Below are 27,627 nucleotides of genomic sequence, written 5' to 3'. Positions count from 1 at the left end.
ACTTTGGTAATGAATGTGGGTATTTATTAGCCAATTCACACAGTTCATCTTTTTTCATTTTCGTAAAATGATCTGTGTTAGAGAATTTCAAATTCAAGATAAATTTGCTGTAGCAGTATTCGTCTCTCAAATTTTTATTTTTCTCTTTTTTCAACACATGTTCAAAACAGAGTTGCCAACTTTGAAAGTTCAAAAGTGATCTTTCCCGTGTAATAAATTTATCAAAAGTTCACCTCATTTTTTTTTGTTTTTACAAAAAAATAATCCGATCAATTTACGGTAAAAAAAATATTTTGATTGAAAAAGTTTTAAAATGCCAGACTTTCTAAAATTAAAAATAATTGACAAACGAACACCGAACTATGGGAATATATTATTTAACGTTATGCAACATTGAGCAACAACGTTATCGGAATTGTGAATTTACCTCCTTTCCCGCTTTTTCATTTAGGAAACATCGAACTTCCAGTGAGCTTTTTCGTTTGATAATGTTCTATTTTGGTTAAATTAATATTCATTTCTGGTCAACTGTATTATAATCTGTTCCTTTCGTATATTTCTGTATAATATTATTGTTCGGAGCATTCAGAAAATGGTAGCGGGCACTCCCAACTTGCCATGGTAAGATCTCATCATTTTGTCTCTCATTTCATTTGTATTTATTCAATAATTGATTTCAGGGTAGAGAAATATCGTCCAAGTACTCTCCAAGATCTGATTTCTCATGAAGATATCATCAGAACAAGTAATTAAATGACAATCCATTATAATATAGGTTACTCAGTAACTACTGATAACAAAGAGTCCGCAAACACAAACAAGTTTCTACTCAATTTGAAATCGAAAACGAATTAATTGAAAATCTATCGAATTATCCCGTCTCCCTGTGCATAAATGTTTATTTTTCTGTAAAATATTGTCGACCACTTGATCAGAAAATTTGACAGGTGGCTAGCAAAACGAACGTTTTTGTTGGTGGATTCAAAGTTCTCTGGACTTGAGTAGCTGGCGCGTTCTAGATCACTGATTTCTGTTCTCATAAATGCTCAACTCTTTTATTTTCAGTAACCAAATTCATCGATGAAAATCAATTACCTCACTTGCTGTTCTATGGACCACCCGGTACTGGAAAAACCAGCGCTATTTTAGCTTGTGCCCGAAAACTATACCAACCTGGACAGTTTCGTTCGATGGTAATTTTTTTTTTTAAAATAACGTTTGAAAAATCTTCATAAACATCCTTATTCAATTTATAAATTGATTATCCGTAGGTCTTGGAACTCAACGCTTCGGATGATCGAGGTATAGGCATTGTACGAGGTCCCATATTAAATTTCGCGTCAACTCGTACCATATTCAAATCCGGATTCAAGTTGATAATTCTAGATGAAGCTGATGCCATGACTAACGATGCTCAAAACGCTTTGCGAAGAAGTACGAAAATACTTTAGAAATAGATTTCAAAACCATGTACCAATTTGTTAATTTTCTGAAAATATATTTTCTGCTTACAGTTATCGAAAAGTTCACCGAGAATGTTAGATTTTGCCTGATTTGTAATTACCTGAGTAAGATCATTCCAGCTTTACAATCGAGATGTACTCGCTTCAGATTTGGACCTTTATCACCAGAACAAATACTTCCAAGACTGAATTACGTAATCGATCAAGAAAAGTACGTAATTTTAGCCGTTCTTCTACAACATTCGGATGATCGCAATACTGATATTTCATTATGATTATAGAGTAGAAGTAACCGAAGACGGTAAACAAGCGTTGATTGATTTATCGCAAGGAGATATGCGTAAAGTTTTGAATATTTTACAAAGTTCCTCGACTGCATTCTCAACCATCAACGAAGATGCAGTTTACACCTGTGTGGGTCATCCTTTGAAAGCAGATATAACTAATATTTTGAAATGGTTGCTCAACGATGATTTCGTCTCTACGTACAATCGTAAGTAACCTAATTCCAAACGAGTAATATTCGCATCGAAGTACCCAGTTATATATTAATTTCTGGGAAATTCTTGCAGGAATTCAGAATTTAAAAGTTGAAAAAGGTTTAGCTTTACAAGATATACTTACCGAAGTGCACACGTTCTTACATAGAAGTGAGTGATTCTCCTTTAATGTCCATTTTCTGCGATACATTTTCATCTAATTGTTGTTCTGATTTCTACAGTTGAATTACCATCTGAAACGTTGATGGAATTGTTGATTAAATTATCCGATATCGAATATCGATTGTCTGGCGGAACAAATGAAAAATTCCAATTGAGTTCTCTAATAGGAGCATTTCATATTGCGAGGAACAAGATCGAAGTCAACGAAAACGAGTAAATCAAATTGTGTTTTACTATTTCTCTCTAAATAATACGTACCTATGTTTAATTTTTTTTTTTATCGTTTTAATATAAATATTGAATTTTGTGATTGCTCGGTTTAAGTCTCAAAAAATATCCATCGAGCATTTTCATTTCCTCGTTAATGTATAATTTTAGAATCTTTGATACCTGAACACGAAAAAAAAGAGTGGAAAACGATAACTAATTCAACGAAATAAAAATCGATTATTTCAATGAAATTTTATTTATTTACAACTTTTCAAATAAATTATTCACTTAATGAAAAAAACAAAAATAATATAATACGTATAGAACTAACAAAGATACTGAAAGTATTGAACCCCATATTTTCGCAGGCATTTTACAAAAAGTAAACCATCATTGATAAATATTCTTTTGGTACCTTTTAAAATATTCTAATAAAAAAATGTACTTTATTGTTCGTCATTTGGTCTTAAATTAAAGCATAAATTAATGAGTACTATAATTATAGGAATGAGAACATGCTGTTTCGTAGGCTCGTCGCGAGCCTACATTTAAATTAAAAAAAAATAATAATAAAAAAATACATTTTAACCGAATATATTATTTACTAAATTATTAAAACCGGATGTAATTGTGGATAAGATTCCATTTTCACTATTTGGCTGCTGCGGTGGTTTACCTAATGGAATTCCTTGAGGATGGTGATGTGGAACGTAGAAATGCGGTTGAGGAGCATGAGCTGCTGGTCTATTATACGCGAAAGTATCATGCCGCTGAAATTTTAAGTTCCCGCGTGTGAAATTAATTTCGCGTTGTGATGATTGTAAAGTAATTTACGTAGGTATTATAGTGTTAGAGAAGCATGCACTAATGAAAAACTGAACTTTGAAAGAAAAAAAACACACATGTACAAACAAAACACAGCGTTAAAGGTAACAATATTCAGTATGTCTCAGAAAAAGTGTACACTTGACATTGCACGAAGAAGAGTGCAAACAGTGGTGTGAATTTTTTTTCGTGTTCAGGTGCTCAATAATAGTCAAGAAGATGATGTTCATGCACAATAAGTGTATTAATTTTAGGACTTTTAAGTTGATTTGAGACGTTCGTTAGGTTCTTGAAATATTACATAAGGTCGTTACGTTTGAATCAAACGTAGTTATAAATTAATGAAAATTACATCATGCGATCGATTAGTTCGGAAATTCTTTTTTCCAAATTAATCATTTGTGATTAAATTGGTATTAATTACCATTGATGACAGTAAAAATGGAATAGAAATCCCGAAATTCGTATCGAGTATTTTTGGTTCTATTAGCAAATAACACGTAAAAATAGAAATTTCTGACACATACTGTGAAATTTTGATAATAAATATTTCAAAATTTTCAAGCAGAACATAAAATTAAGTACGTCGTAAGGTACTCTTTAAATAATTCTATGTTAGATAGGTTACCGGTCCACCACAAAAGCGTAATAATTAAGTAAAGGTATCAAAAATGCTGCATTGCCATGATCAAAAAATAAGCTATTTTCTATCACCAAAAAATGTACGTGTCAAGTGAAAATTGTCGCAAATAATAATTATACACACGGATGAGAAAATCAATGGGTCAATGAAACCAAAAAGTTTTTCTTTTCAAATAAATTAAAAACAAAAAAACAAAACTTGAACAATGATGAATGACAGAATGAAGCGTTCGTAAAACACAAAAATTTTTCAAGCTTTCGAATGTGGGAAAGTTTTAAAAATACAAACCTGAATTCAGAGTTATAGGTAACGAAAATACGAGTAGGTACATATTTTTAATTAATGGGATATGGATATGGGTATTCGTCTTCTTCGGGTATAATTGGTGGTAACAAGTAGATTGGCGTTGCGTACGCGGAGGAAAGTGTCTGCAAGATATTACAAAAACCACACCACAATATTTACATTTTATATAATTACATAGCCAAATCACCCTCATCGCCGTAGAAATATCATACAACAGATTAATTTTTGTCAAATATATTTCGTTATTCTTGTAAGCAATTTACAGAATATAAAAGACAAAAAGTTCAACAATTGAAAAAAAAACAAGTATAGGTAGAGAATAACTAAAATATTAGAATTTTTCGATGATAAAATATACAGAAAATAAAACAAACGATAAAAATTGGTGAAAAGGTAGCTAGGTACCTACAAGACCTACCTAATGTGACGCTAACAAAAATAAAAATTCACGTAATATTCTCGTCGAATAAAAAATTAAAGACTTATTTACGGTAGGTAGGTCATTAATTCGTACGAAGGAGGTAAAAATCGGTAAATATCGAACGGTTTTTTCGATATATTGAAAGGTAACTTGACCAGAAAGATGAGAATTAATCCGAGGTAGGTAACAGTAAATTAGGTACGTGAAGAAAGAAAGAAAAAGTTGATTTAAAAAAATTCAAGTAAAAATACCAACTCAATCTTGTTATGAGAAGCGCGATAACTTAATATTCAAATAATATATTCTAAAAAAAAGAAGAAAAGAAAGAAAGAAAAATAAGTAGCGATCGCTAAAATTTAAAAATTAATCGAATAGTGGAAATTCAAAGCATGCTAATTGCCACTTTTTTCATTCAAAACGCTTTTTTCAACGTAACGTATACCATGCGTATACCTACTATGTGCATTGTGCATGCACTCATAGTGTCACATTGGAGGAAACACTTCTCCAAGTTGTACTAGTTATAAATCCCGAAAAATAGCGCTTTCCATAACGAAAATCTTTCTATTTTCTCCTGTAAAAAAAAGTTTTTGGCACTTAGCATACTTTGAATTTCCACCACCATTTAAATTTGAGTCAAATTAAATGCAAAAAGTTACGTTTAAATTTAAAAATCGAAAAGTTTTTTACACACAGAACGACTCATCAAAGTCGCAGTGTATAAATAGTGAGATCTTGCATTCTTATCGTAGCATATGATTTAATAATGCGTCACGTCATATCCTCACTTTCTAAACATTTTTATCATTTTATCACGTCAACTTCTCACAATATGTATCTACGAAGATGGACCAAAAGATTCCACAAGAATTATCTCGTACGAATTTATGGGTTGATTTTTCCCGATAAAATAATTTATTCGTACTTGCGTTTTAATTAACTTCTCCAATCGTCACTTTCATCAAAATAGATAAATATTTTTTATTTTTATAGGAAGACTGTTGACACGAATTTTAATGTTAGTATCGTGGAAGACGAAGACGATAGATTATTATCAGAGTCAAAGTAGACCATTCGGAGAAAAAAAATGTATTTTTAAAACCGAAAAATTCTCACTATGAAAGTGGCAATCCAAATTACAACCATAAAAATGTAAGTACTGTACAATCGATCAACATTTTTCAAGTCTTGATCAAGACGAAATTGAGCAGTGGGAAATTGGACTAAACGAACAGATTTTGATTTTTACAGTTAACTGAGGAGAAGGGGACGCTGCTGGAGACTTGAAAGTGGTCTAATCGCAAAAATAATGTCATTTTCGAGTTCAGCACCTTTGAAAACATGCTAATCGATGTATCACATGACTTCAAAATTTTTTGCGAATGTTGACCCCCGAATTGCGGGGAGGGGGTACCTCTTTCATTGAAATGGCTCCTTTTAGAGCGACGAATACAATTTTTCAAGCAAAAAAAAAAACATTAAAAATCACTGCAGCACAATTTTTTTTAGAATTTAATTTAGCCTTGAGACGAATTTGAAGTCCACATGCATATTAAGCCCCCCCCCCTTCCATCGCCAATTGCCATATTGCGACAACGCAATGATCCTATAACGATTTTAAGGTACAAAAGTAGAAAAAAACATTGCGAACAAAAGGTCCAGGTGATACTGAATACATTCTTGAGTCAAGTGTTGAACAGAGTAGGGAGGGGGAAGGGAGGGGGTACAACTCAAAAAATTCAAATTCATCATGTGGGGTTTCTAAATGTAGTTTTTTAAAAACGCTGAAATCTTTTTTGATGTAATTTTGAGTCAAAATTTGTAAGAGGAGAAGGGAAAGAGGGGTCCGAAAAATTCCAAATACGTCTATGGTATTAAAATATGGCGGTTAGTAATCCAGATCACATTCAAACTAAACAAAACTCTTAATGACTTAATTTTGGGTACCTAACTACTAGTCGAGGAGCCCGCTTAAGGATCTATTGCACCCCCCCCCCCCGTCGATCCCCCGTGACAACTTTTTTCTTAAAGAGGGAGTCCTAAGGAACATTTCTAGCCCTTGTACTCAAAAAAAAAGTGGCCCTACTTACAAAATGGCGGCCATTTTGATTGACAGGTCAGATGAAATCGCAGATTTTGCATTCTATTTTTTAACCCGTACAAAAGGTAGATCAAAAGATCAGACAAAAATTTATCACCTGTCAAAATTTCAAGTGCCAAAGTGCATTTTTCGATTTTTGGTGAATTTTTGAAAATCAAATTTGGGCCAAAAATGAGGGAAAAAATCAAAACTTTACCAAATTGACCAAGAAAGCTGAAATTTGGGATATACCCTATTTTCGACATGCCAAATCGATTGGAAACTGTTTCAAACCGTTTTGAGCAGTTCTGGAGCCTCCAGCAGATTTTTGAAACTCGAAATTCCTACAAAATTTCATCAAAATGGAGTTGGAAAGCTGAAATTTATTCTGCAAACTAATTTCAATACGCTACGAAGTCAACTGCAGGAGGATTTCAAGTTGTTGAGCGTCCAGCGATTTCTTGAAAGTTCCTGTAGCTTCCAGCAGATTTTTGAAACTTCAAATTTTCACAAAATTTCATCAAATGGAGATGGAAAGTTGAAATTTACTCTACACTCCATTTTTATCACTCTCTGAAGACGAATTCAGGTGGATTCAAGTCGTTTTGAAGCCACCAGCGACTTTTTGAAAATTACTGGAGTCTCCAGTAGATTTTTGAAAGTTGAAATTCTGCAAGCTGAAATTTACTTTGCCAACTCATTTCAATACCTACGATATGAAGTCGACTACATGGTGGTTTCAAATGATTTTGAAGCTTCCAGCCACTTTTCGGAAATTTCAATTTTCCAAAAAACGCCATACGACCTTTCAAAAAGTCCCTGAAGGCTCCAAAACGACTTGAAATCCACCAGCATTCGACTACGTAGCGTATTGAAATTTGTTTGCAAAATAAATTTCAGCTTTCCAAATCCATTTGACGAAATTTTGAGAAAATTTCAAGTTTCTGAAATCTACTGGAGGCTCCAGTAATTTTCAAAAAATCGCTGGACGTTCCAAAACTATTTGAAATCCCCCTGCAGTTGACTTCGTAGCGTATTGAAATTAGTTTGCAGAGTAAATTTCGGCTATCCAACTCCATTTGATGAAATTGTGTGGGAATTTCGAGTTTTAAAAATCTGCTGGAGGCTCCAAGAACTGCTCAAAACGGTTTGAAACAGTTTCCAATCGATTTGGCATGTCGAAAATAGGGTATATCCCAAATTTCATTTTTCTTGGTCAATTTGGTAAAGTTTTGATTTTTTCTCCTCATTTTTGGCCTAAATTTGATTTTCAAAAATTCACCAAAAATCGAAAAACGCACTTTAGCACTTGAAATTTTGGCAGGTGATAAATTTTTGCCTGATCTTTCGATCTACCTTTGTACGGTTTAAAAATTTCGTGCAAGTCCTATGTTGGAACGCAAAATCTGCGATTTCGACTGACCTGTAAATCAAAATGGCTGCAATTTTGTAAGTAGGGCCACTTTTTTTGGGAGTACAAGGGCTAGAAATGTTCCTTATGACTCCCCCCTTTAAGAAAAAAGTTGTCTCGGAGGATCGAGGGGGGGTGCAGTAGATCCTTAAGCGGGCTCCCCGACTATACCCTTTCCACAACGGGATTAACTTGAAAATTTCAAATTCATATTTTGGATAATTATCAGAATGCAGGTTTGCCAGCTTTTCAAAATTGGTAAATCCATTTTTGATATGGTTCCCGAGTCGACTCTTGAAATGAGAGAAGAGCACAAAGAAAACTTGTATTGTCGAATAAATTTCATCACTGTTTAAAAAATTGAAAAAAATCGACCTTATCGAATGGGTTACACTACTCAACACTACCCTTATGTATTTTGGGTTGCCACTTTTTCACATGAAAGGTGGTCGATTGCCATCGAGACGTTACACTTTTAATGAGAACTTAGAAACCCGTTTTAAATAAGAGATAATATGACGTACGCCGATTGAAAATGTACTAAAATGTAAACTAGACACTACTAAAATGGCAGTGTTTAGGTACGTGAGATACTAACGAATTGCGATGATATTTCAATAGTGTTGCATTATACCTATCTATATTATTATGACTTTCTAACAATACCTTTAAAATCTATTCTAGAATTTGCCAATTCATTCATCCAATGATTATTCGAATTGCTTCAAATCATTTTCGTACTTATCATAAAATTTATCATTATGTATCTTAGATTCTTAACGCAAAAAATGGTATTAAAAAGTGAAAATTTTCAAGATTTCAATTTATCAATAAAAACTGCAAAAACAAAAAAAAAACGTCATTTTTTTTTACTTATTCGAAAACGTTTCCACAAAATTTCTGTTTTCTGTTCTTTCATTCCAGAAACTCCCCTTCCCCTCTTATTATAACATTTGTTCTTCTCGTGATTAGACATGTTTTCTTTTTGTTAGCAATAGAAGTACTTACATGTCCCAAAGTATTCCTATTCATTTTTTTTTCTCATAATGAGGCTAATGTCCAATTTTTTTTCCGCGACCACAAACTCGGATGCCAAAATATTACGCAACACGTATTAAAATATTATCCCAATGATGAGCAGAAGTTGGTAAAGAAAAAACAAACGACTATTAGCCTAAATATTGTTGACAGACACGGAAGACGGATTCGATATTTTTTAATGAGCACTACGATACAGTGTACGCGGTCTTTGAACAATGTATCGTATCTCTGCATGTCCATCGACACCATTTAGTACATATTTGAAACGAGAAAACAATATAAATAAAGGCGTGTGTTTTCGAATGATTGAAAAACACTCTACGGGTAAGATGAATTATTGAAATACCGTAGCTTGTGTTAAATATGTACATACCTACTTAATATAGAACTTGTACTTGGCGACTTCTCGTAGTCGAATAATATATGTTTCGATTCAAAAAAAAAATAAAAAGAAGAAGAAAAATCGTAATCACAGATGTCTTACTACTTTTTATATACAATACGAATGAGTAATGACGATTTTATAATAAATAGGTATCGAATATTGGTCGATTTTCTCTAGATAGGCTATACCTCGTTTGATCATTGTTTATAAAAAAAAAATCGTATACGTGTTTACGATTTCAGATTTTGTTTTCCTATAGTTTTTTTTTTTTATAGAAAGTACTTTACAATCAAGATGATAGCTACGTTAAAAATCGTTATTGATAAAACGTTTGCTTGGTTAAATGCTCTATATAAAACATGCGGTACTCTATCACCCCTTTCACCATTTTCACTAATTTCAATTACTTCGTCGTTTTGTTTAATTACACCCAACCAAGGAGGTCGCCATAAGTGAAGTTTAATATTCTCAGTAACACCTACCTTAGACGGATGAAGCGTCACATTTAATAACGTTGGGTGTTGTTCGATAACCATAAAGTCGACATCTCGTGGTACGAATCCATCTGCGTAGACCTGCGACAATATGCCAAACGAATTACATTAGTGAATTTTCAAACCATTGTTATGTAGGTACTAGAATATTAGTGCGACAATTTACTTCTAATTTATAAACTCCTGGTAATAAAATTCTCCAAAATTCTCCGTATTTGGTTGTCTGGAAACCGACATCTCTGCCTTTAACTTTGAGCGATGCTTTTTCAACTGGGTTATTGTGCTCATCCATTACAAATCCGTGTACTCCTCGGTGAGCTTCGGCTAAGAATTTCACCAAAGACTGCGCAAAAAATACGATTTCGAATTAAAAACAAATTAAAACGCCCGCGTGAGGTTTTTGGCATGTAGCTAGGTAATTCGTACCAATTTATTTTCTTGCCATAAAGCTGGTAATTCGGAAGCTGGGGGATACTTGCAACAGGATATTTCTAACGTTACTTCCATACAACCGTACCATACGTAGTTGAAGTCTTGCATTCCTCCTGAAATTACCATAACGGTTCAACGTTTTTAAAATTAAATATATTATATGTAATAGAAAAATTATTCTACGATTTTAATGAATAACATCAGGTAACTGCGATGATGGATTAAACGCTAATGGATAACTATATTATACCTACCTACATTGTGGTAAGTATTAGAGAACGTTATCATTATAAACTTTTGAAATTACCGCTATGCGATTTCACTTTTTAAACCATAGGCCTACGATACTTTAGTATTGTCATTTTGTTGTTCTGCATATGTGAACTTTGTCAAACAATGGAATTTTCCAAGTTTATTAATAAACCTAGACTACGTTGGTAGAAAATAAGCACCTGCCGGTAGGTAGTAGATTTCTTTTTTTTAGTATAAGTATATTCACAATCACATAGTTTGAAAGTAACAATTACTTAATTCGTTGGGTTGGATTTGGTTTTATTTTTTTTACCTATTCATATTTTTTTTGAACCATTTGTGATTTGTTACTCCAACTGAATATAATTGAAATTAGTGTTGGCCTGAGAATATTCTCAATGCGCATAATCTGAGAATATTCCTGCATATTCGCGAATATTCTCAAATGCTTGGAGAATATTCTCTCAAAAATATAAAAATCATTATTTTTTTCAAAAGCTTTTTTTTACAATTTTCCCACAATTTACAAGTTTTACAACTACTTTTCTTAATAAATTTCCAATTTTTCTTAATAATTATTTGAAAGTTACGAAAACCTTTTCATGGAAAGTTTCCTATCATCTCTAAAGTAAGCAATAATGTTTCAATTTTTTGAAAAGAATATGTGGAATATGCCCACTAAATGTGCATATTCTTGCGCAAGCAAAAAAAAGAAAATTCACGAATTTGCCCAACGCTAGTCACAAACACTGGTTTTAAACAGTGCCTGTCACTACCACTGTTTTAAACAGTGTCTGTCACTACCACTGGTTTTGAACAGTGTCTGTTTCAAACACTGCTTTTAAACAGTGTCTGTCACTCCACTGCTTTTGAACTGTGTCTGTCACTACCACTGGTTTTGAACAGTGCCAGTCACTACCACTGGTTTTAAACAGTGTCTGTCACAAACACGGGTTTTAATTTTTAAACAGTGTCAGTCATTACCACTGGTTTTGAACAGTGTCTGTCACAAACACTGGTTTTGAACAGTGCCAGTCACTACCACTGGTTTTAAACAGTGTTTGTCACTCTCACTACCACTGGTTTCAAACAGTGTCTGTCTCTGTCACTACTACTGGTTCTGAACAGTGTCTGTCACAAACACTGGTTTTAAACAGTGTCTGTCACAAACACTGGTTTTAAACAGTGTCTGTGACTCTCAGTGACTCTCGCTGGTTTTAAACAGTGTCTGTCACTCTCACTACCACTGGTTTTAAACAGTGTCTGTCACTACCACTGGTTTCAACTTTCAAACAGTGTCCGTCACAAACACTGGTTTTAAACAGTGCCAGTCACTACCACTGGTTTTAAACAGTGTCTGTCACAGACACTGGTTTTAATTTTTAAACAGTGTCAGTCACTACCACTGGTTTTGAACAGTGCCAGTCACTACCACTGGTTTTAAACAGTGTTTGTCACTCTCACTACCACTGGTTTTGAACAGTGCCAGTCACTACCACTGGTTTTAAACAGTGTTTGTCACTCTCACTACCACTGGTTTCAAACAGTGTCTGTCTCTGTCACTACTACTGGTTCTGAACAGTGTCTGTCACAAACACTGGTTTTAAACAGTGTCTGTCACAAACACTGAACAGTGTCTGTCACAAACACTGGTTTTAAACAGTGTCTGTGACTCTCAGTGACTCTCGCTGGTTTTAAACAGTGTCTGTCACTCTCACTACCACTGGTTTTAAACAGTGTCTGTCACCACCACTGGTTTTGAACAGTGTCTGTCACTACCACTGGTTTCAACTTTCAAACAGTGTCCGTCACAAACACTGGTTTTAAACAGTGCCAGTCACTACCACTGGTTTTAAACAGTGCCAGTCACTACCACTGGTTTTAAACAGTGTTTGTCACTCTCACTACCACTGGTTCTGAACAGTGTCTGTCACAAACACTGGTTTTAAACAGTGTCTGTCACAAACACTGGTTTTAAACAGTGTCTGTGACTCTCAGTAACTCTCACTGGTTTTAAACAGTGTCAGTCACTCTCACTACCACTGGTTTTAAACAGTGTCTGTCACCACCACTGGTTTTGAACAGTGTCTGTCACTACCACTGGTTTCAACTTTCAAACAGTATCCGTCACAAACACTGGTTTTAAACAGTGCCAGTCACTACCACTGGTTTTAAACAGTGTCTGTCACAAACACTGGTTTTAATTTTTAAACAGTGTCAGTCACTACCACTGGTTTTGAACAGTGTCTGTCACAAACACTGGTTTTGAACAGTGCCAGTCACTACCACTGGTTTTAAACAGTGTTTGTCACTCTCACTACCACTGGTTCTGAACAGTGTCTGTCACAAACACTGTTTTCAAACAGTGTCTGTCACAAACACTGGTTTCAAACAGTGTCTGTCACAAACACTGGTTTTAAACAGTGTCTGTCACAAACACTGGTTTTAAACAGTGTCTGTCACAAACACTGGTTTTAAACAGTGTCTGTCACTACCACTGGTTTTAAACAGTGTCTGTGACTCTCAGTGACTCTCGCTGGTTTTAAACAGTGTCTGTCACTCTCACCACCACTGGTTTTGAACAGTGTCTGTCCCTACCACTGGTTTCAACTTTCAAACAGTGTCCGTCACAAACACTGGTTTTAAACAGTGTCTGTCACAAACACTGGTTTTAAACAGTGTCTGTCACTACCACTGGTTTTTAACAGTTTCTTTCTGTCACAAACGCTGGTTTTTTAAAACAGTGTCTGTCACAAACACTGGTTTTAAACAGTGGCTGAAACAAACACTGGTTTTAAAACAGTGTCTGTCACTGAAATGTTCTAAGATTGAAATCATTAATGAATTGAAATGATTCAAGTAACGAATTCTTGCTCTTGGGCATTTTGAATTGACTTGAATTTAAAAAAAAAACAACAGAAGATAACAGATAACTGATAAGCATGATTGATAAGCATTTAAAATCAGTTTAGCGTTTTTAGAAATAAAAATAAAAATGTGGGCATGAGCACAAAGGAAAACATTTTTTTCTATGTTTGTTTGGCTGAAAACTTTATTACTTACGTACCTAATATGTAAGAATCATCACGAAAAATTCAAGAATAACTTTTGCCATTTTTTTTCGGGCCATGAGTAAATAATAAGTAAAAATGAAAGCAGAATTAAAAAATAAGGATAAGGATGATGACGACTGACGACCAATCAAATTTTGAATTTCTTTTTTGCATGTCATTGTAAATGGCAACACTGCGAGATGACTGATAAGGATAACTGATAAGTTAAGCTCTTTAGATAAGTTGATAAGTAAAAGCACTGAGCTCTAAAAGCACTGATAAGTGATAAAATATGACGCAGTTGATTTTTATTTTGGACAGCCAGGAACGAGAACAAAACAACGATCAAATTTTGTGATTCTGAAAATAAAATTTTGACCAATCTTCCAAGGAACAAGTGAACAAAGATCAAAGAATAAACACCAAATCTCACGTCAGTCACGTCAGCTTACAGATTATCAATTTGTAGGTATTTCAGAAAACGAAAGCCAATCAGATAATAATGTTCAATTGAATTCTGATTGCGATGAAGTGAACATGATACTCAAATTCGCATTTTCAAAGAGAATTAGGAGCAAAAATTCGCGATTATTTCGTCATGGGTTCGAAAAACACTGTAAGTAGATATCATACATTTGATACATCCTTCATGCTTACAAAACTCTGAATTGATTTTTACCGAACAAATTTTTATCACTTTATCATCATTACAAAGTGCAATTAGGCCTACACGAACTATAATGCAGTTTAAGTATATATGTGGCTCGTATAGAATTGTACAAAGTGCCTATAAGTAGCATATGTAATACCATACTAACCTGTCAACGGATACCAAGCAGCTCCATTAGTGATTCCATTAGGAAAAGATGGAGTTCCAGCCTTACATGCTTGCCCTTGATTCATCGTAGGATGATTTCTGGCATAAGTTAATGCTAAATGTTTGAATACATCATCGTCTGGTGTCAATGATGGGGCGGAGGAGTAGCTCTGGAACACTGAAAAATACCATTCATCGAATTAGACCCATATTTTATTATTATTACACAATTACACATACTCGTACTTTGCATCCTACGCGTTCCTTACTATTGTTTTTTTTCTCAACTTCCAAGAATTAATATAGGTAAGCGAACTATTAGCTTCTACTACTTTGAAATAATAGCGAATCCAGAGATGATTTAAATCAATCACCTTTCTGGATTCGAAGTTGGAATGATATTCTACTAAACGTTAATAGGTAGATAATAAAGACTCGATTGAATTTTACCTATAGCTTTACTATAAAGGTAGGTACTTAAAATTTCGAAGACGCACCTGAACACATGGGCGACGAACGACAGCTTCCTTCAATTAAAAGTTGGCATAACAAAGATATTCTCATATTAGGTACGGATACTTTGATAAAATTAAATTCACCTAAGTACTTCATAATTATTAGGATACCCAAACTCGTACGAGCATTTATGAATTTGAAAAACCCACTTTTTTGTTTTCAAGAAATAAAATATAAAATTCGCCTAAAGAACAGCCGTATAGGCAATAATATCGTACAATTAACGATAGGTTTCGGGTCATTGACCTATAATGATTGAAGATTAAAGATGATTATTTTCGTTCAACGACAATCTCTTTTCATTATTAAAGACGGCAAAAACAGAATAAACATCTGAAATTACTACACCGAATAAGTATATAGGTACTTGAAATCTGATTTATTATTCTTCGTCGTCTTGATTTTAGAAACTTGACCATATAAAAAAAAAAATAAGTTTCATCCGCGAAAAAGCGAATTAATTCTGCTGCGACAAAACTGTCAAACACAATTGACATTTAAATAATCTCTCCGCAGCGGAGAATCGACCATTAAATTACAATAACCCGTTGACACTTCGAAGCCAATAAAAAAAATACCATAAAAGTGTACTTCATAACCCGCATATGTGACAAGTTTGCACCCATAAAACACACGAAACATCAAAGCACATGTACCCATAAAGGTACACGATGATGACGTTGCCGCGATGAAACGCAACGACAAAAATGACTATTAGTTTTTTTTTAGCAATATGCATAAACACGTTCGGCAGCGTTTTTTTTTTTTTTTTGTTAATTAAGCAAATTAGTTATCAATTGACGGGTAACGTACTGGCATTATTTGTATTATCGAATGGATAACTGGCCACTAACGCGCCACCGTGAAGACCTCCGGACAAAACGAATTGTATTTTCGAAGTCCATTCTTTGACTGCGTCCGTCTCCGGTTGACCACGTTTGTGATTTTGCTTGAAGTAGTCCGGAAAGTTCCTGTTAAGGTCGTAACCGCGAGCATTGTAACGTCCTTGACCTCCGTCACATTGACCTTCTTTAGCTACTTCGAAGCCGTCCGGATTCATTGATGGTAAAATGTGAATACGAGTGTTATCCAATAACCACTTGATATATGGATCGGTACTATAACTGTTCACTAAATACTGAAAACAGAATATTTCGTCAGGTAGGTATTTATTTTCGCCAGTGTGTGGAGTTGAGAAATACGCCGGGTCATCGCTTATGTCATAAAAAACGGTTCTTCTATAACACATACTTGGATGTGTAAATTAACGCCGAATTCAACTACCGTACCTGAATTAGATTCAACATGAGTTCACGACCAACGGCTTCATTACCGTGCATATTAGCTACATATTTCACGTCTGGTTTACCAATCATGTGTTCGTACGGTGAAGATGAAACTACCATCACCCATAAGTCTCTACCTGTAAAATAAAAACAAAAATCGTTAGGTACTCGAAAATCTAGTTTGAAAATAAAATAAATGCTCAAAATTTCAATATCTTAATCAACAAGTGCTGGTAAAAATTCGCTACGCATAAAGTTAGCATTATTCAGGTTCCTAATTTATATCAGGGTAAAGTTTACCCTTAAGAATTGAAAAATTTATTCGTTAGTCACTTTTAAAAAAAGTTTTTGTGTAATAAAGAATTCAGTGAAATTTAAAAGTGAAACTTTTATTAAATCGTTGATTCGTTGTTAACGAATAACGAAGTGCTTTAGCCATGATAATAATCGTACTTTTATTCCCTAAATGAAGTTTTTATTCAAAAAGTAAAAATGAATCTCGTGAATAGTAATGTTTGCAATTTCATCTTTGAATTTCAACTTCAAGTTTGCTGCTGACGAGATTGACTCTGAGAATGATAACGTAGAAATTATTTTGAAACAATTCCCACAGTTTCAGTTGGAAATGAAATTCTATATATCACTCGTGAGAATGAAAAAATATTGGACAATTGGACATTTATGTTAATAACTATCGAAATTTTAGCAATCCGAAGTTGAAATAATTTTAAAACACAAACGAAAATTAAGTTATTAAAAGTGAACATGGTTCATTTCTATTTTAATTATACCATTGAATCACAAGAACGTATCAAGTCTGTCTACAAAATGTTTATTAAAATTTAATTTGAAATATGTATTACTCTGATGAATACTCTAGAATTTAGAACTTTTAAAATACAAACCGGGTAACAATATGTTCTAGGTAGGTAGGTAGTAGGTACTTTCAACGTAATGCAAGCAAAACCCTCCCACGCCGCGCCACTGTTCGTAATACAAACATTTACGGGGAACGGTTATGCAAATTTATTAACGTTTTTTGAACGACCGAAAAACGATTTAAGAAAGAGAACCGTACGTTTAGCATACGAAACCGTAGTCGTTATTATTTTACTTAACTTTTATCGCAAATATGTACCTAATATAAAATAGGTAGTGTTTTTTGTTTTCGCTTTTTTCCTAGACAACTTACAAGATCGATGATAAAATTTCTTCGGAGTACGGTTACTAAACCTTTTAAACGTTTAACTGTAATAACTACGAAATTGGAGCAGTTACACAGCTGTTATACTAGTTAAACTGTAATTTAATCTTCACTTGATGCATCTAGATGCATATAATTAACTATAAGAAGCTAGGTACTGGATAGGTTGGTACACGTAACATCTGATTTTAGTTTTTGGTTAATTTAACTCGCTCAACGACTTAATAGGAACACTATACGAGTGCGTACTTGACACACAATGAAGTAATTAGAAAAATCTCCGTTAGAATTCAAGTACGAATACGAATGTAGTTCAGAAAGCGTGGACACTGATATTATATCGTAGCTGTCTAGTGTCTACACAGGTGTTAATATTCACGCCCGAAAATACATAACGGTACAGTTCGATTACTCAGAATGTAGGTACATGTGATGTTTACAATATCGTTATCATGAACCGAACACTTGGCAAATGTTTACTGTACGTAGGTAAATTTATACCTTTTGAATTAGAGGACGGATTATGCAAACTTTTTTTTACTGATATGGAATCGATATTTTAATATTCATAAACACAGTCGTCAAAGTGTCAGCTTAATGAGTAATTACTAACTCATCTTAGGCAAAGGAGAGTATAGGTACAAAATTGGTAAAAATATGGAATATGCAGGTACCTTTTGGTTGTTAATAAAAATAGGCATACATGATTTCTGATTCTGATATTAAAAATTCAGTGCCTAGTAATATGTGTAGGTTTGTTTTTTTACACAGATCTTGACAGATTTAAAATCCATAAGAATGTGTTAAAGTAGTAGATTTTGAAAAACGGATTTTGGATTTTACTGATTTTGCTTAAAGAGAGAAGACTTTTGAGGTGTTGAAAGTTTGTAGTTGGAATCTAAACAATTTTTTAAAAAGAGATTCAAAAACGTTCAAAAACCAGATTTCCGATAATCTGCATAAAAAACATACCTACGAGTATCTAGTATCTACTTAATGAAATTTATTATAACACACGATTGGTTATTTAGATTGGGGTCATTCCATGTCAACTTGACCAACGTTTCGTTTTTGAGTCATGTCTTTCGATTTTGCAAATTTTTTTTTTTACAATATATACCCACCCAGTAAGTGAGAAACCCGCAATTAGTTTGGTCCCAGCTCCCTCAGGGGGGTGGGGGGGCTTCCATTATTTTCACAGTGTCTCGAGGTACTCAACTTCAGCAGCCCATTCCTCCAAAACTATTATATTTTGATCAAAACTGATTTCACAGTTCGAAAGAACATTGCATTTAAAACTTTTTAAAGATTTTGAAATGTTCAAAAGTTGAAATTTAAACTTTCAAATTGAAAGTTCAAATTTCAAAATGGCACTGTAAGTGGGAGCTACCATTTAAAATTTCGAAAAAATTTCCATAAATGTATCTTTTAATGCTTTTTCGAAATATTCAAGTTTCGAGATGGGATCTCTTAATGAAGGGGGAGCACCCCCACCCCCAATTTTGGGTGAAACTTTCGAAAGAAAATCTGAGGCATGTGACATATCGAATTCTATGTTTTTGGTGACGCTGAACACGAATATGACGTCAGATTTTCGATATAACCCCATCCACGGCCCCCAGCACCTTCCCAAGGGGTAAAAGTTCAAAAATGTGTTTTGTTCGTGCGACACATGGAATAGTATGTTTTTGGTGACGCTGAACACGAATAGGACGTCAGATTTTTGATTGGATCCGTCCACGGCCCCCAGCACCTCCCGAAAGGGGGTAACCCCCAAAAAAATGGTTACATTCTTGTGACACATGAAATAGTATGTTTTCGATATCGCTGAACACGAATATAGCCATAGTTTTTAAAATCAACCTTACCCATGGCCCCCAAAAACCTCCGTCAATAAGCAAAAGTCCAAAAAAATTGTTGGGGGCCGTGGATGGGGTCCAATTAAACATCTGACGTCAAATTCGTGTTCAGCGTCATCAAAAACATAGAATTCGATATGTCACATGCCTCAGATTTTCTTTCGAAAGTTTCACCCAAAATTGGGGGTGGGGTGCTCCCCTTCCATCAAGAGATCCCATCATGAAACTTGAATATTTCGAAAGAGCATTAAAAGGTACATCTATGGCAATTTTTTCAAAATTTTAAGTGGTAGCTCCCACTTACAGCGCCATTTTGAAATTTGAACTTTCAATTTGCAAGTTCAACTTTCAACTTTTGAAAATTTCAAAATGCTTAAAAAATTTTAAATGCAATGTCCTTTTGAACTGTGAATTCAGTTTAGATCAAAGTATCATAGTTTTGGAGGAATGGGCTGCTGAAGTTGAGTACCTTGAGACAATGTGAAAATAATGGAAGCCCCCCCCCCACCCGCCCCCACTGAGGGGACTGGGACCAAAATAATTGCGGGGTTCTTACTTACTGGGTGGGTATATATTGTAAAAAAAAGTTGAGCGAAATCGAAAGACATGACTTTCAGAATCGCCTTTCTTTTTGGTTGAGTTGACATGGATGGAAATGACCCATTGGGGAGATAACATTCCACCTAAAGCTCTTTAATACAAGTATGGAAATAGATTATACTCCTAAGAAAGTCATAGGATTTTACGTAAGTTTTACGTACTGCGCAGTGCGCGAGCACGCATCAAATCAGCTGTTCACGTACAACGTTGCACCCCCTTCGTTGCTCCACCGCGTGACGACACCAACCTGCCATGCGCAGTACGTAACACATACGTAAAATGCTATGACTTTCTTAAGAGCATAATCTATTTCCATACTTGTATTAAAGAGCTTTAATTCCACCAATCACACGTATATTTTCCACGTTTGCCAACCTATATTTAACTTAACAAAAAAATGTTGAGGGTGCTCGACATTTTCCGAGCACGCTGTATATTTTATACATTTTTCATCTACTCGCTTTTCAGAACATAGGTATTCAAAAAGAATACCAACGTCATTAGAGTTTTTTCAAGTAGTCTTTATGAAAAATTCTAAAGTTTTCGAAACAAACGTCCTTTCGTAAATTACTTCACAGCAGAAAGCATTTTCTTTTAAAACCCGTCAACATGTTGCCAAAACGCAATTTACAGTTTCGAATAATTTATTGTAATGCTCTTGTTCTTGAATCTTGATGCAGAAGCAGAACTAGGTATAGAAAACTTTGTAGAAAAAATATGCTTCGTTTTCGGCAGATTAATTGTTAAGGTCATGGATGTAGGCGAGACGATACTTACACTCGAAAAAATATCGTAGTAGGGTACCTATATAAAGTTAATAATTTTCGTGATTTAACGATAACATAGAACCTACACCTTTTATTGGATATAAATAAAAATAGTTATCAATTTTAATTCTTTTTTTCGATCTGTAAGTTATAAATTGGATACTTAATAATTTCCAACCCTGTCAACCGATACTTTGGTACAACGCGACGGGTATTTTTAAACTCAGCGTGAGTTTAATTCGATTAGGATTTGGTTTCAAATTCAATAGTATACGAATGAAAAACCTCGATCTGAAAATTGTAAACAGATTTATCGTTTTTATTCGAATGTGTTTCAGTTGATTAAAAACGGCGTGTTGTGGAGCGATGAAGAATAAAATAGACTAGAAAATTGTGTCATTCCAAGGTAAAAGGTCCCACTTTGGCAGATTTTCGAGATTTGAGTTATGACCACTGGGTGATAGGGGGAGACATTCCTGATCGAATGAGACCGAAACGAGCCCAATTCGTTGATATTTGCCGGAGCTACGGCGTTTTGAAGTCGCGTACCTGAAAAAGTAAGTTTTGAGAAAGACGCGTTTGAAAGTTTTGGAAACGTTTTTCACTACAATTTTGCGATAATGTGACGTAGAACGCTCCTTGATGTCTCATATGATAGATTTTTTGATGCTGAAAACGATGGTGATATTTAAAAAGAACAATACTCGACGGAAAATGTAGTTTAATGAAGAAACAACGTGAAAAAAATGAAAATTCTGGGGAAAAATCGAAAATAGAAGTACAAAAATTATAAAAAAAGCATTTTTGAATTAAAAAAATATTTTTTGGCGTGAAATACAACTTGGAAAAAAATATAATCGAAAAAAAAATCTCAAAAATTTTTGCCTTGTGCGGGGTTCGAACTGCCGACCTCCCACTTCACAGTCCGTCATCAATGCCACTCGGTTATCATCGCTGCTAACCAAACCTGGTTCTTGAACGGCATACAAGTAGTCGAACACATCCACATGTATTCCTGTACACATATGTGTGTGCAGCCGCATAAAACCATGTTCATACGCGCAAATAGGTGAAAAATGCATCGAAAAATGTACGCATCTTTCACTGTAAGGCTGTAGTTTACCCACTTCCCGTTAGTGGCGCTAGTTGAAAGCTTGGGAGGTGATATTAGAGATGACTAACGACCCAAAAATGACATTAACACAAAAGGTCCCACTTTGACCCAATCTGACTAAAATCCATTTTTCTCGAAAATCAGTAAATTTCAAAGTGGGACCTTTTACCTTGGAATGACACAAATAAAAGGAACGATTGTCCAATTTAATTGGTCATTAAAACTTCAATTTCGATATGGGGGAAAAAAAGGTTGAAATGCAGATAAGAATAGCTAGGTAGGTCTCTAAAATTATCGTTTGTCCTACATTCTTGCGCACTTGTGTATCATTAAGTGACACTCCTTTGAGAGGGAGTTGGTTCTCAACATAGAATGCGGAACGATGTAATATATTATAAATATCGTGATATACGGATCACATAAAAATTATCCCAAAATAATATTTGGCTACAACAGCCAAACATGCGATAATTACCAACTTGAAGAAAGAACAATATGATAGGTAGGTAGGTACTCACCCTGTACTGACTTTCCGATGGAATACAATGCGGTCAGATTCGGGTACCGAGAAGACGTCGTCCTTAAAAATTTGGTTAATTGGTCATAATCGTGATATTTAAAATCCAATTGGTAAGATGGATCTTGTACGAAATCAGATGGCGCGTAATGATTACTTTGACTAGAGAAATTCGGCAGGTAATTACTGACTACTTGATTCTTCGACGAAGGGCCTTTATCTAAACCCAATTCATGAGCCGGACTAGCATGTATATATTGAGGTGAACGATGATTATTATAAGTTCCAGTGTTAATGGATTCTTGAGCTTCTTCGCCGGGCTCATCTTGAGGCACAACCGATCCTCGCACGAATTGCGGAACCCTTCGAATTCCGCTAATATCGGCGTCTTCGACCGAACCGACGGCGATCGTGTCGTGTTTCGGGAATGGCTGCGAATTCCTGTACCCAGATAATGAGTCTTCTTCGTCTTGCGACGATTCTTCTCGGTTTCTGTGGTAATGCGCCGATGCCTCTTGTCTTAATTTATTTTTATTGATGTCGCTGTTCTCGGTATCATCGTAGAATTGGGATACCGATATTCGTCTTTCAACTGGCGGTGATTGGATTTCTTCTGTGAAAACGTGACGCGAACCAGCAACGAAACACAATATAACGACTGTAATGGTTGGACACCACCATGTTGACGATTTCATTATATTAATAAATTATCTGCAAAAACGCATAAGAAAAAAATCATTAATATTTTTGTACGATGCTGATCGGTAATATTTTATAAAATTAAAAAAGTAGGCAGTCGTTGTTGTGTTATCACATGAAATTATTAGTTCCTAGTCCTACTGATAGAACTTAAATACAGGGTGCCCAGAAATATCGTGAACCCTAGAGAAATTTTTTTATTAAAAATATATGTAGGTTGGCAACGTGAAGTAGATGCATATGATTGGTGGAATGTTATCACCTCAGTCTAACAACCAATCATGTGCTATCATTATTATCATATTTATCATTCAGTGTGATCAACCAAAGTATTTTAGTAGAAAACCTTTTTAGGGGTTCACGATATTTCTGGGCACCCTGTATTATAAGGTAATTGACAAAGGCTCGATTATCAACGACTTTATTCACTTAATTCAACTTTCTATAAATACTTGTAGATACGTAGAATTACTTTTTCCTTAAATAATTGAAATCCTAGTCGTGTATTAATACAGTAAGCCTAAGCAACCGCAAAAACACCACACTAATTAAAACGGTACCTTTTAACTCTGATTTCTACTCAAAATGCCAAACCTACAAATCCGATGAAAACGAAGTCTATCTCAAACCATATCACCTGAACCACATTCACCGCAGAATATACATAAAAACAAACGTCGCAAAAAAAGATCACTCTATAGGTAGCTCAAGGTAAAATTTCCCAATAAATATCTCATTAATACAATTTTACACCAAAGTCGGAGATTTTTTTATTTCAAATATGTAATTCATTATAGAAAAACACTTTCACTAAAATCTTTCGAGAGTAACACATCGTGTCATATTGATCAACGTTATCAAGGTAGGTAAGGTACCCCTTATGAATCATCAAATCGCGTTATTTCCTCGATTTATCAGCAACCTATGTTTTTATTTTCTTTCATAGAGAAATCGATCATCCTTTATTAATATTCTCTTGTGGCTACATTGGTAAGATTTTTCATTACATTTTTACACATAATTACATCTTTCATTGTAATATTTGGCGACGGTTTAATGAAATTCGTTCTCTTTACGATCAACGTAACAATTAAACGGACACTTTTTATTTTACCTAGTCGTATTTGTATTATTTTTATGGTTGACTTTCACACAATGAAAACGTTCGTCGATGAATTCTTCCAAAGATTATTACAGAATTACCTCTCTATATCTATGTTGATATACTCGAACATGAAGGGCCATCGGTGATTGTTTTAAATGCAAATAATGGAATGTAAGTAACGTTGTTTACGATGTAATTAAATGATAAATATCGTCAATATACTCGTACACGCGATCAGTAAGAAAGAGATGATGTACGTTTACGACTATATAGGTATTTTCCACACAAACCGTCACTGTCACCTTTTAAATACACTGCTCCACTAATGTGAAATTAAACACGTGTCCCACGTGTACTGTACGAGATTGATTGATAATAATTTAGATATTGATTAATTCGCAATTCAGCTCGAAATTATTTTGTTTCAGAAAAAAGAAAAACAACAAGTTATGATAACTTTTCCCATTTGTTATCACTGTTATCAGTAAACTATACTTACATACCTACTTAAATACATGCACGCGACGAAGAAAACATTCTCCACCTCTCCCCTCCATCCATCAGCTGCTCATACAACACGTGTGTGTTAAGACCAGTCGAAACTAGTAACGAATGTCTGAAGTCTGATAAAACGATGCGTTCCAGACTTCCAGTTCTACTTCCAGGTTATTATACTGGAGTAGTGAAGTAGGTTACGAAGTACATTGTAAAAATTAGCATAATATTAAACGGCAAGTTCATTCAATTCTCAGATTCGTTGCGTTAAAAAACATAAAGATACCGCAAGTAAGTATTACTATACAGTACTTACAGTACCCATTACATTATTTTAAAATGAAAAACGTAACAATTTGTATTATTTCAGAGGTTCCAATACCATAAGAATGATATTTTCTTTTGTAAACAGCTATAGGATGTAAAGATATCGTCAGCAATTGAGATATTACGTCACAAGGGATTCATGTATCTACCAACTTAATTATTGGAAGCTAATGAGAAACGATACAAAGAACACTACGAAACACAATCTCCACTTCTCTCTACACAGTTTCTACGCAGCAGATACTTACAACAAACCTAGTACGTGCGAAAATATACCCATCATCAGCGAATTTTCTAATCAAAATTAATTTAATTTTGGTGGAATATTCACGGCGAACTTATGTAACTAACTGGATCGTTGACTAGTGAATCGAGTGATACGATAGGACGCTAATAATAACGAGAAATCGTTCGCATAAGCGTGTGAAAAGTGCACATGAAGTGGCATACATCTACTAGAGAGGAGTGACACTTCGCGACAGAACATCATTATCCGTAGTCCGGCTCCCCGTACTCATGGATAGACTTTAGCCCAAGAGAAACTTTGACATGCTCTATTTAATAACCTCTCCATATCCTGTTATATGAAAAGTACTTCCGCAGAGTACTCTATTCGATATTTTTAATGTAATTGAAAACTTTGTGTTCATATGATGCTGGCGTAGGTATATAGAACTTTTTCGACGATGAATAAAACTAGTCGCAATTTTGTCACTGAATTGAATGTGAATTATATCATCATTTTGGTAGGTATTTTGTGCAATGTAAAATTGTGCAATTCTTTCATCCCGTTTCAGCCTAGCTATTGTTGTGTTATCACATTGATGATGATAAACATTCGAATTATGGTTAATTTACTGGAAAATTGTATTAATGTGTGAGGTGTTATTATTTCATTTAAACGTACCTACCAAGTTCCTTTCGATATTGAGTAACAAATATATTAGGTATTCAAAAAGTAGAGAATTAAAGTAAACCCAGTACATATAGTTGACTAAGTTGACTAACATATACATCGAACAAATCAAAAGTTGAAACTCGAAAAGAGAAATTATTCCTCACAATTTTTCTAATCAAATGAGTAATGTTCATTCAAAATATCATCATCTCGAAAATTATTTAGAATGGATAATTTGCTTATTCGATAAAAATGAGATGAAAATATTACTCTCGAATTTCGATCCTTTCAATAAATCATACACACGTTTGTTAGCATTATAAGCATAAGATGTATAAACAAGTGATAGGTACTGATTTGAAAGTCGCAATACTCGAAACAAATAACGGCGAATTAAGTAAGTAAGAAAAAAAATCATTATCAATTAAGAAGAAAAAAAATGAAAAACGTGGGAAAAAACGTCGTCAAGTACTTCAAAAAAGAATGGCGAGAATTCATTAGGTATACCTATACGTTTCGTACCTCGTATATAAAAAAAAATGCACAACTGAATACCACAACACGAAGACGAACCAATAAGATGTTTATTTATGAAGTGGCAAACGGCATTCGTTTTTACCAGTTTCACTACCAACGATTCAATTCAATGTTATACCAACAAGCACTTGAGAAAGAAAACTCACGAAGCGTTTATTGGAGTCTGACAGAGTTGGCAAACATTTTGAAACGAATGCCTGAATATTTCGGTTTATTCGCCAAATTTCTTCAGCCGCGCCGCGTAAGCAATCATCATTTGCAATCTAGAAAATATATTAGGTTCTTTTACTTTGGTTGGCATTAATTTAATGATTTTTTCATTCCTCTGGGTAATCAATTTTTGTATATTTTAAAGGGCTCAAATGCAGCAAAATTAACTCTCGTGGTTTTTTTTTCTTTCATCGAGATGGTAAGATTTGGAATTTTGAGGAGATGATAAAATGTGTTCAAAAAGTCACCAGACATACATTCAAAGCAGTAGCTCAACTTCACCTCCCTTCTGGGGGGGGGAGTGGGCGTTTGTTTTTGCTTTTCGAACCAATTAATTTTTTGGCTTCGCTCGTGCAGTTATTTCCCCAAATGTTTGTGAAATAATACTGCAAAATGTAGAAGACTTTTTAAAAAATCATATCAAATTTCGACTTCTTTAAATAAAAATTTTGTTTTGCCATTCCATTTTTTTTTTTTTTTTTTTTTTTTTTAAATAAAAGTTACTAAAAGAAAAATTGCCAGTGCTTAAGAAAATACAAAGAGAACATTATTATAGTTGCAAAAAAAAAAAACGAAAAAATCAAAGCACAGGGTATTGCTGTCATTTATAAATATTTCAACGCAGATTACCTAACATAATAACGTTTTTTTTTTCTATCACGCCATCATATCGAAAATTCATCGAGTGATTGAATAGGTACGATAGATTTTTTACTAAAAATATTTCAAATTAAAAAAATTAAACGAGGTCATACATATCTACGCTGTATTATTCATCATAATCACTGTGTCTACCCAAAAATTCTGAATCAAAACAATTTTAGATGATTACATCCATCGACCCATGCAAGTGGAAATATTGCCTATAATGAAATATGTATTGACAAAAATTGGGGTAACGCTGCAAGGTAGGTCATCTCGCACAGAGTAAAAAGAAGACCTTTGATGTAAACATAACGTCAGAAATATTTGGGAAGAAAAAAAACAGATTAAAATGT

General features: G+C 34.2%; 2 protein-coding genes across 7 annotated transcripts in view; one reads left to right on the top strand and one right to left on the bottom strand.

Annotated features, from left to right (window-relative positions):
- The first annotated feature begins 406 nt into the window (after positions 1 to 406).
- RfC3 (replication factor C subunit RfC3) lies at positions 407 to 2,923 on the top strand. The gene is made up of 8 exons (XM_065343443.1): positions 407 to 621; positions 681 to 745; positions 1,066 to 1,193; positions 1,272 to 1,434; positions 1,515 to 1,674; positions 1,745 to 1,956; positions 2,036 to 2,113; positions 2,185 to 2,923. Exons 1-8 carry the CDS (start codon positions 593 to 595, stop codon positions 2,340 to 2,342), a joined length of 993 nt encoding a protein of 330 aa, XP_065199515.1. The 5' UTR covers positions 407 to 592; the 3' UTR covers positions 2,343 to 2,923.
- The window catches only part of LOC135831157 (carboxypeptidase M-like), a 38,041-nt gene continuing 12,986 nt past the window's right edge, over positions 2,573 to 27,627 (bottom strand). For 3 of the 6 annotated variants that reach the window (XM_065343437.1, XM_065343438.1, XM_065343439.1), the window contains exons 2-10: positions 22,360 to 23,069; positions 16,301 to 16,434; positions 15,825 to 16,149; positions 14,993 to 15,022; positions 14,497 to 14,673; positions 10,368 to 10,486; positions 10,108 to 10,284; positions 9,930 to 10,022; positions 2,573 to 3,105 (exon numbers count right to left, since the gene is read on the bottom strand). In XM_065343437.1, coding sequence (XP_065199509.1) covers positions 2,920 to 3,105; positions 9,930 to 10,022; positions 10,108 to 10,284; positions 10,368 to 10,486; positions 14,497 to 14,673; positions 14,993 to 15,022; positions 15,825 to 16,149; positions 16,301 to 16,434; positions 22,360 to 23,053 — 1,935 coding nt within the window. In that variant the 5' untranslated portion in view covers positions 23,054 to 23,069 and the 3' untranslated portion in view covers positions 2,573 to 2,919. Of the gene's footprint in view, positions 3,106 to 4,091; positions 4,232 to 4,327; positions 5,105 to 9,929; positions 10,023 to 10,107; positions 10,285 to 10,367; positions 10,487 to 14,496; positions 14,674 to 14,992; positions 15,023 to 15,824; positions 16,150 to 16,300; positions 16,435 to 22,359; positions 23,070 to 27,627 lie in introns of those variants that run through there. The other 3 variants (XM_065343441.1, XM_065343442.1, XM_065343440.1) reach the window with 3 other exon arrangements.

This window comes from Planococcus citri, chromosome 1 (assembly GCF_950023065.1).
Source record: "Planococcus citri chromosome 1, ihPlaCitr1.1, whole genome shotgun sequence".
Classification (NCBI taxonomy): Eukaryota; Metazoa; Arthropoda; class Insecta; order Hemiptera; family Pseudococcidae; genus Planococcus; species Planococcus citri.
The sequence above is the reverse complement of the archived record's forward strand: the minus strand, read 5'-3'. Positions and strand labels throughout refer to the sequence as shown.

Coding starts and splice junctions, on each gene's coding strand:
- RfC3 (XM_065343443.1), top strand. CDS start 593: ATGGTAGCGGGCACTCCCAACTTGCCATG. Junction 622..680: donor GGCACTCCCAACTTGCCATG/GTAAGATCTCAT, acceptor AATTGATTTCAG/GGTAGAGAAATATCGTCCAA. Junction 1,435..1,514: donor TCAAAACGCTTTGCGAAGAA/GTACGAAAATAC, acceptor TTCTGCTTACAG/TTATCGAAAAGTTCACCGAG.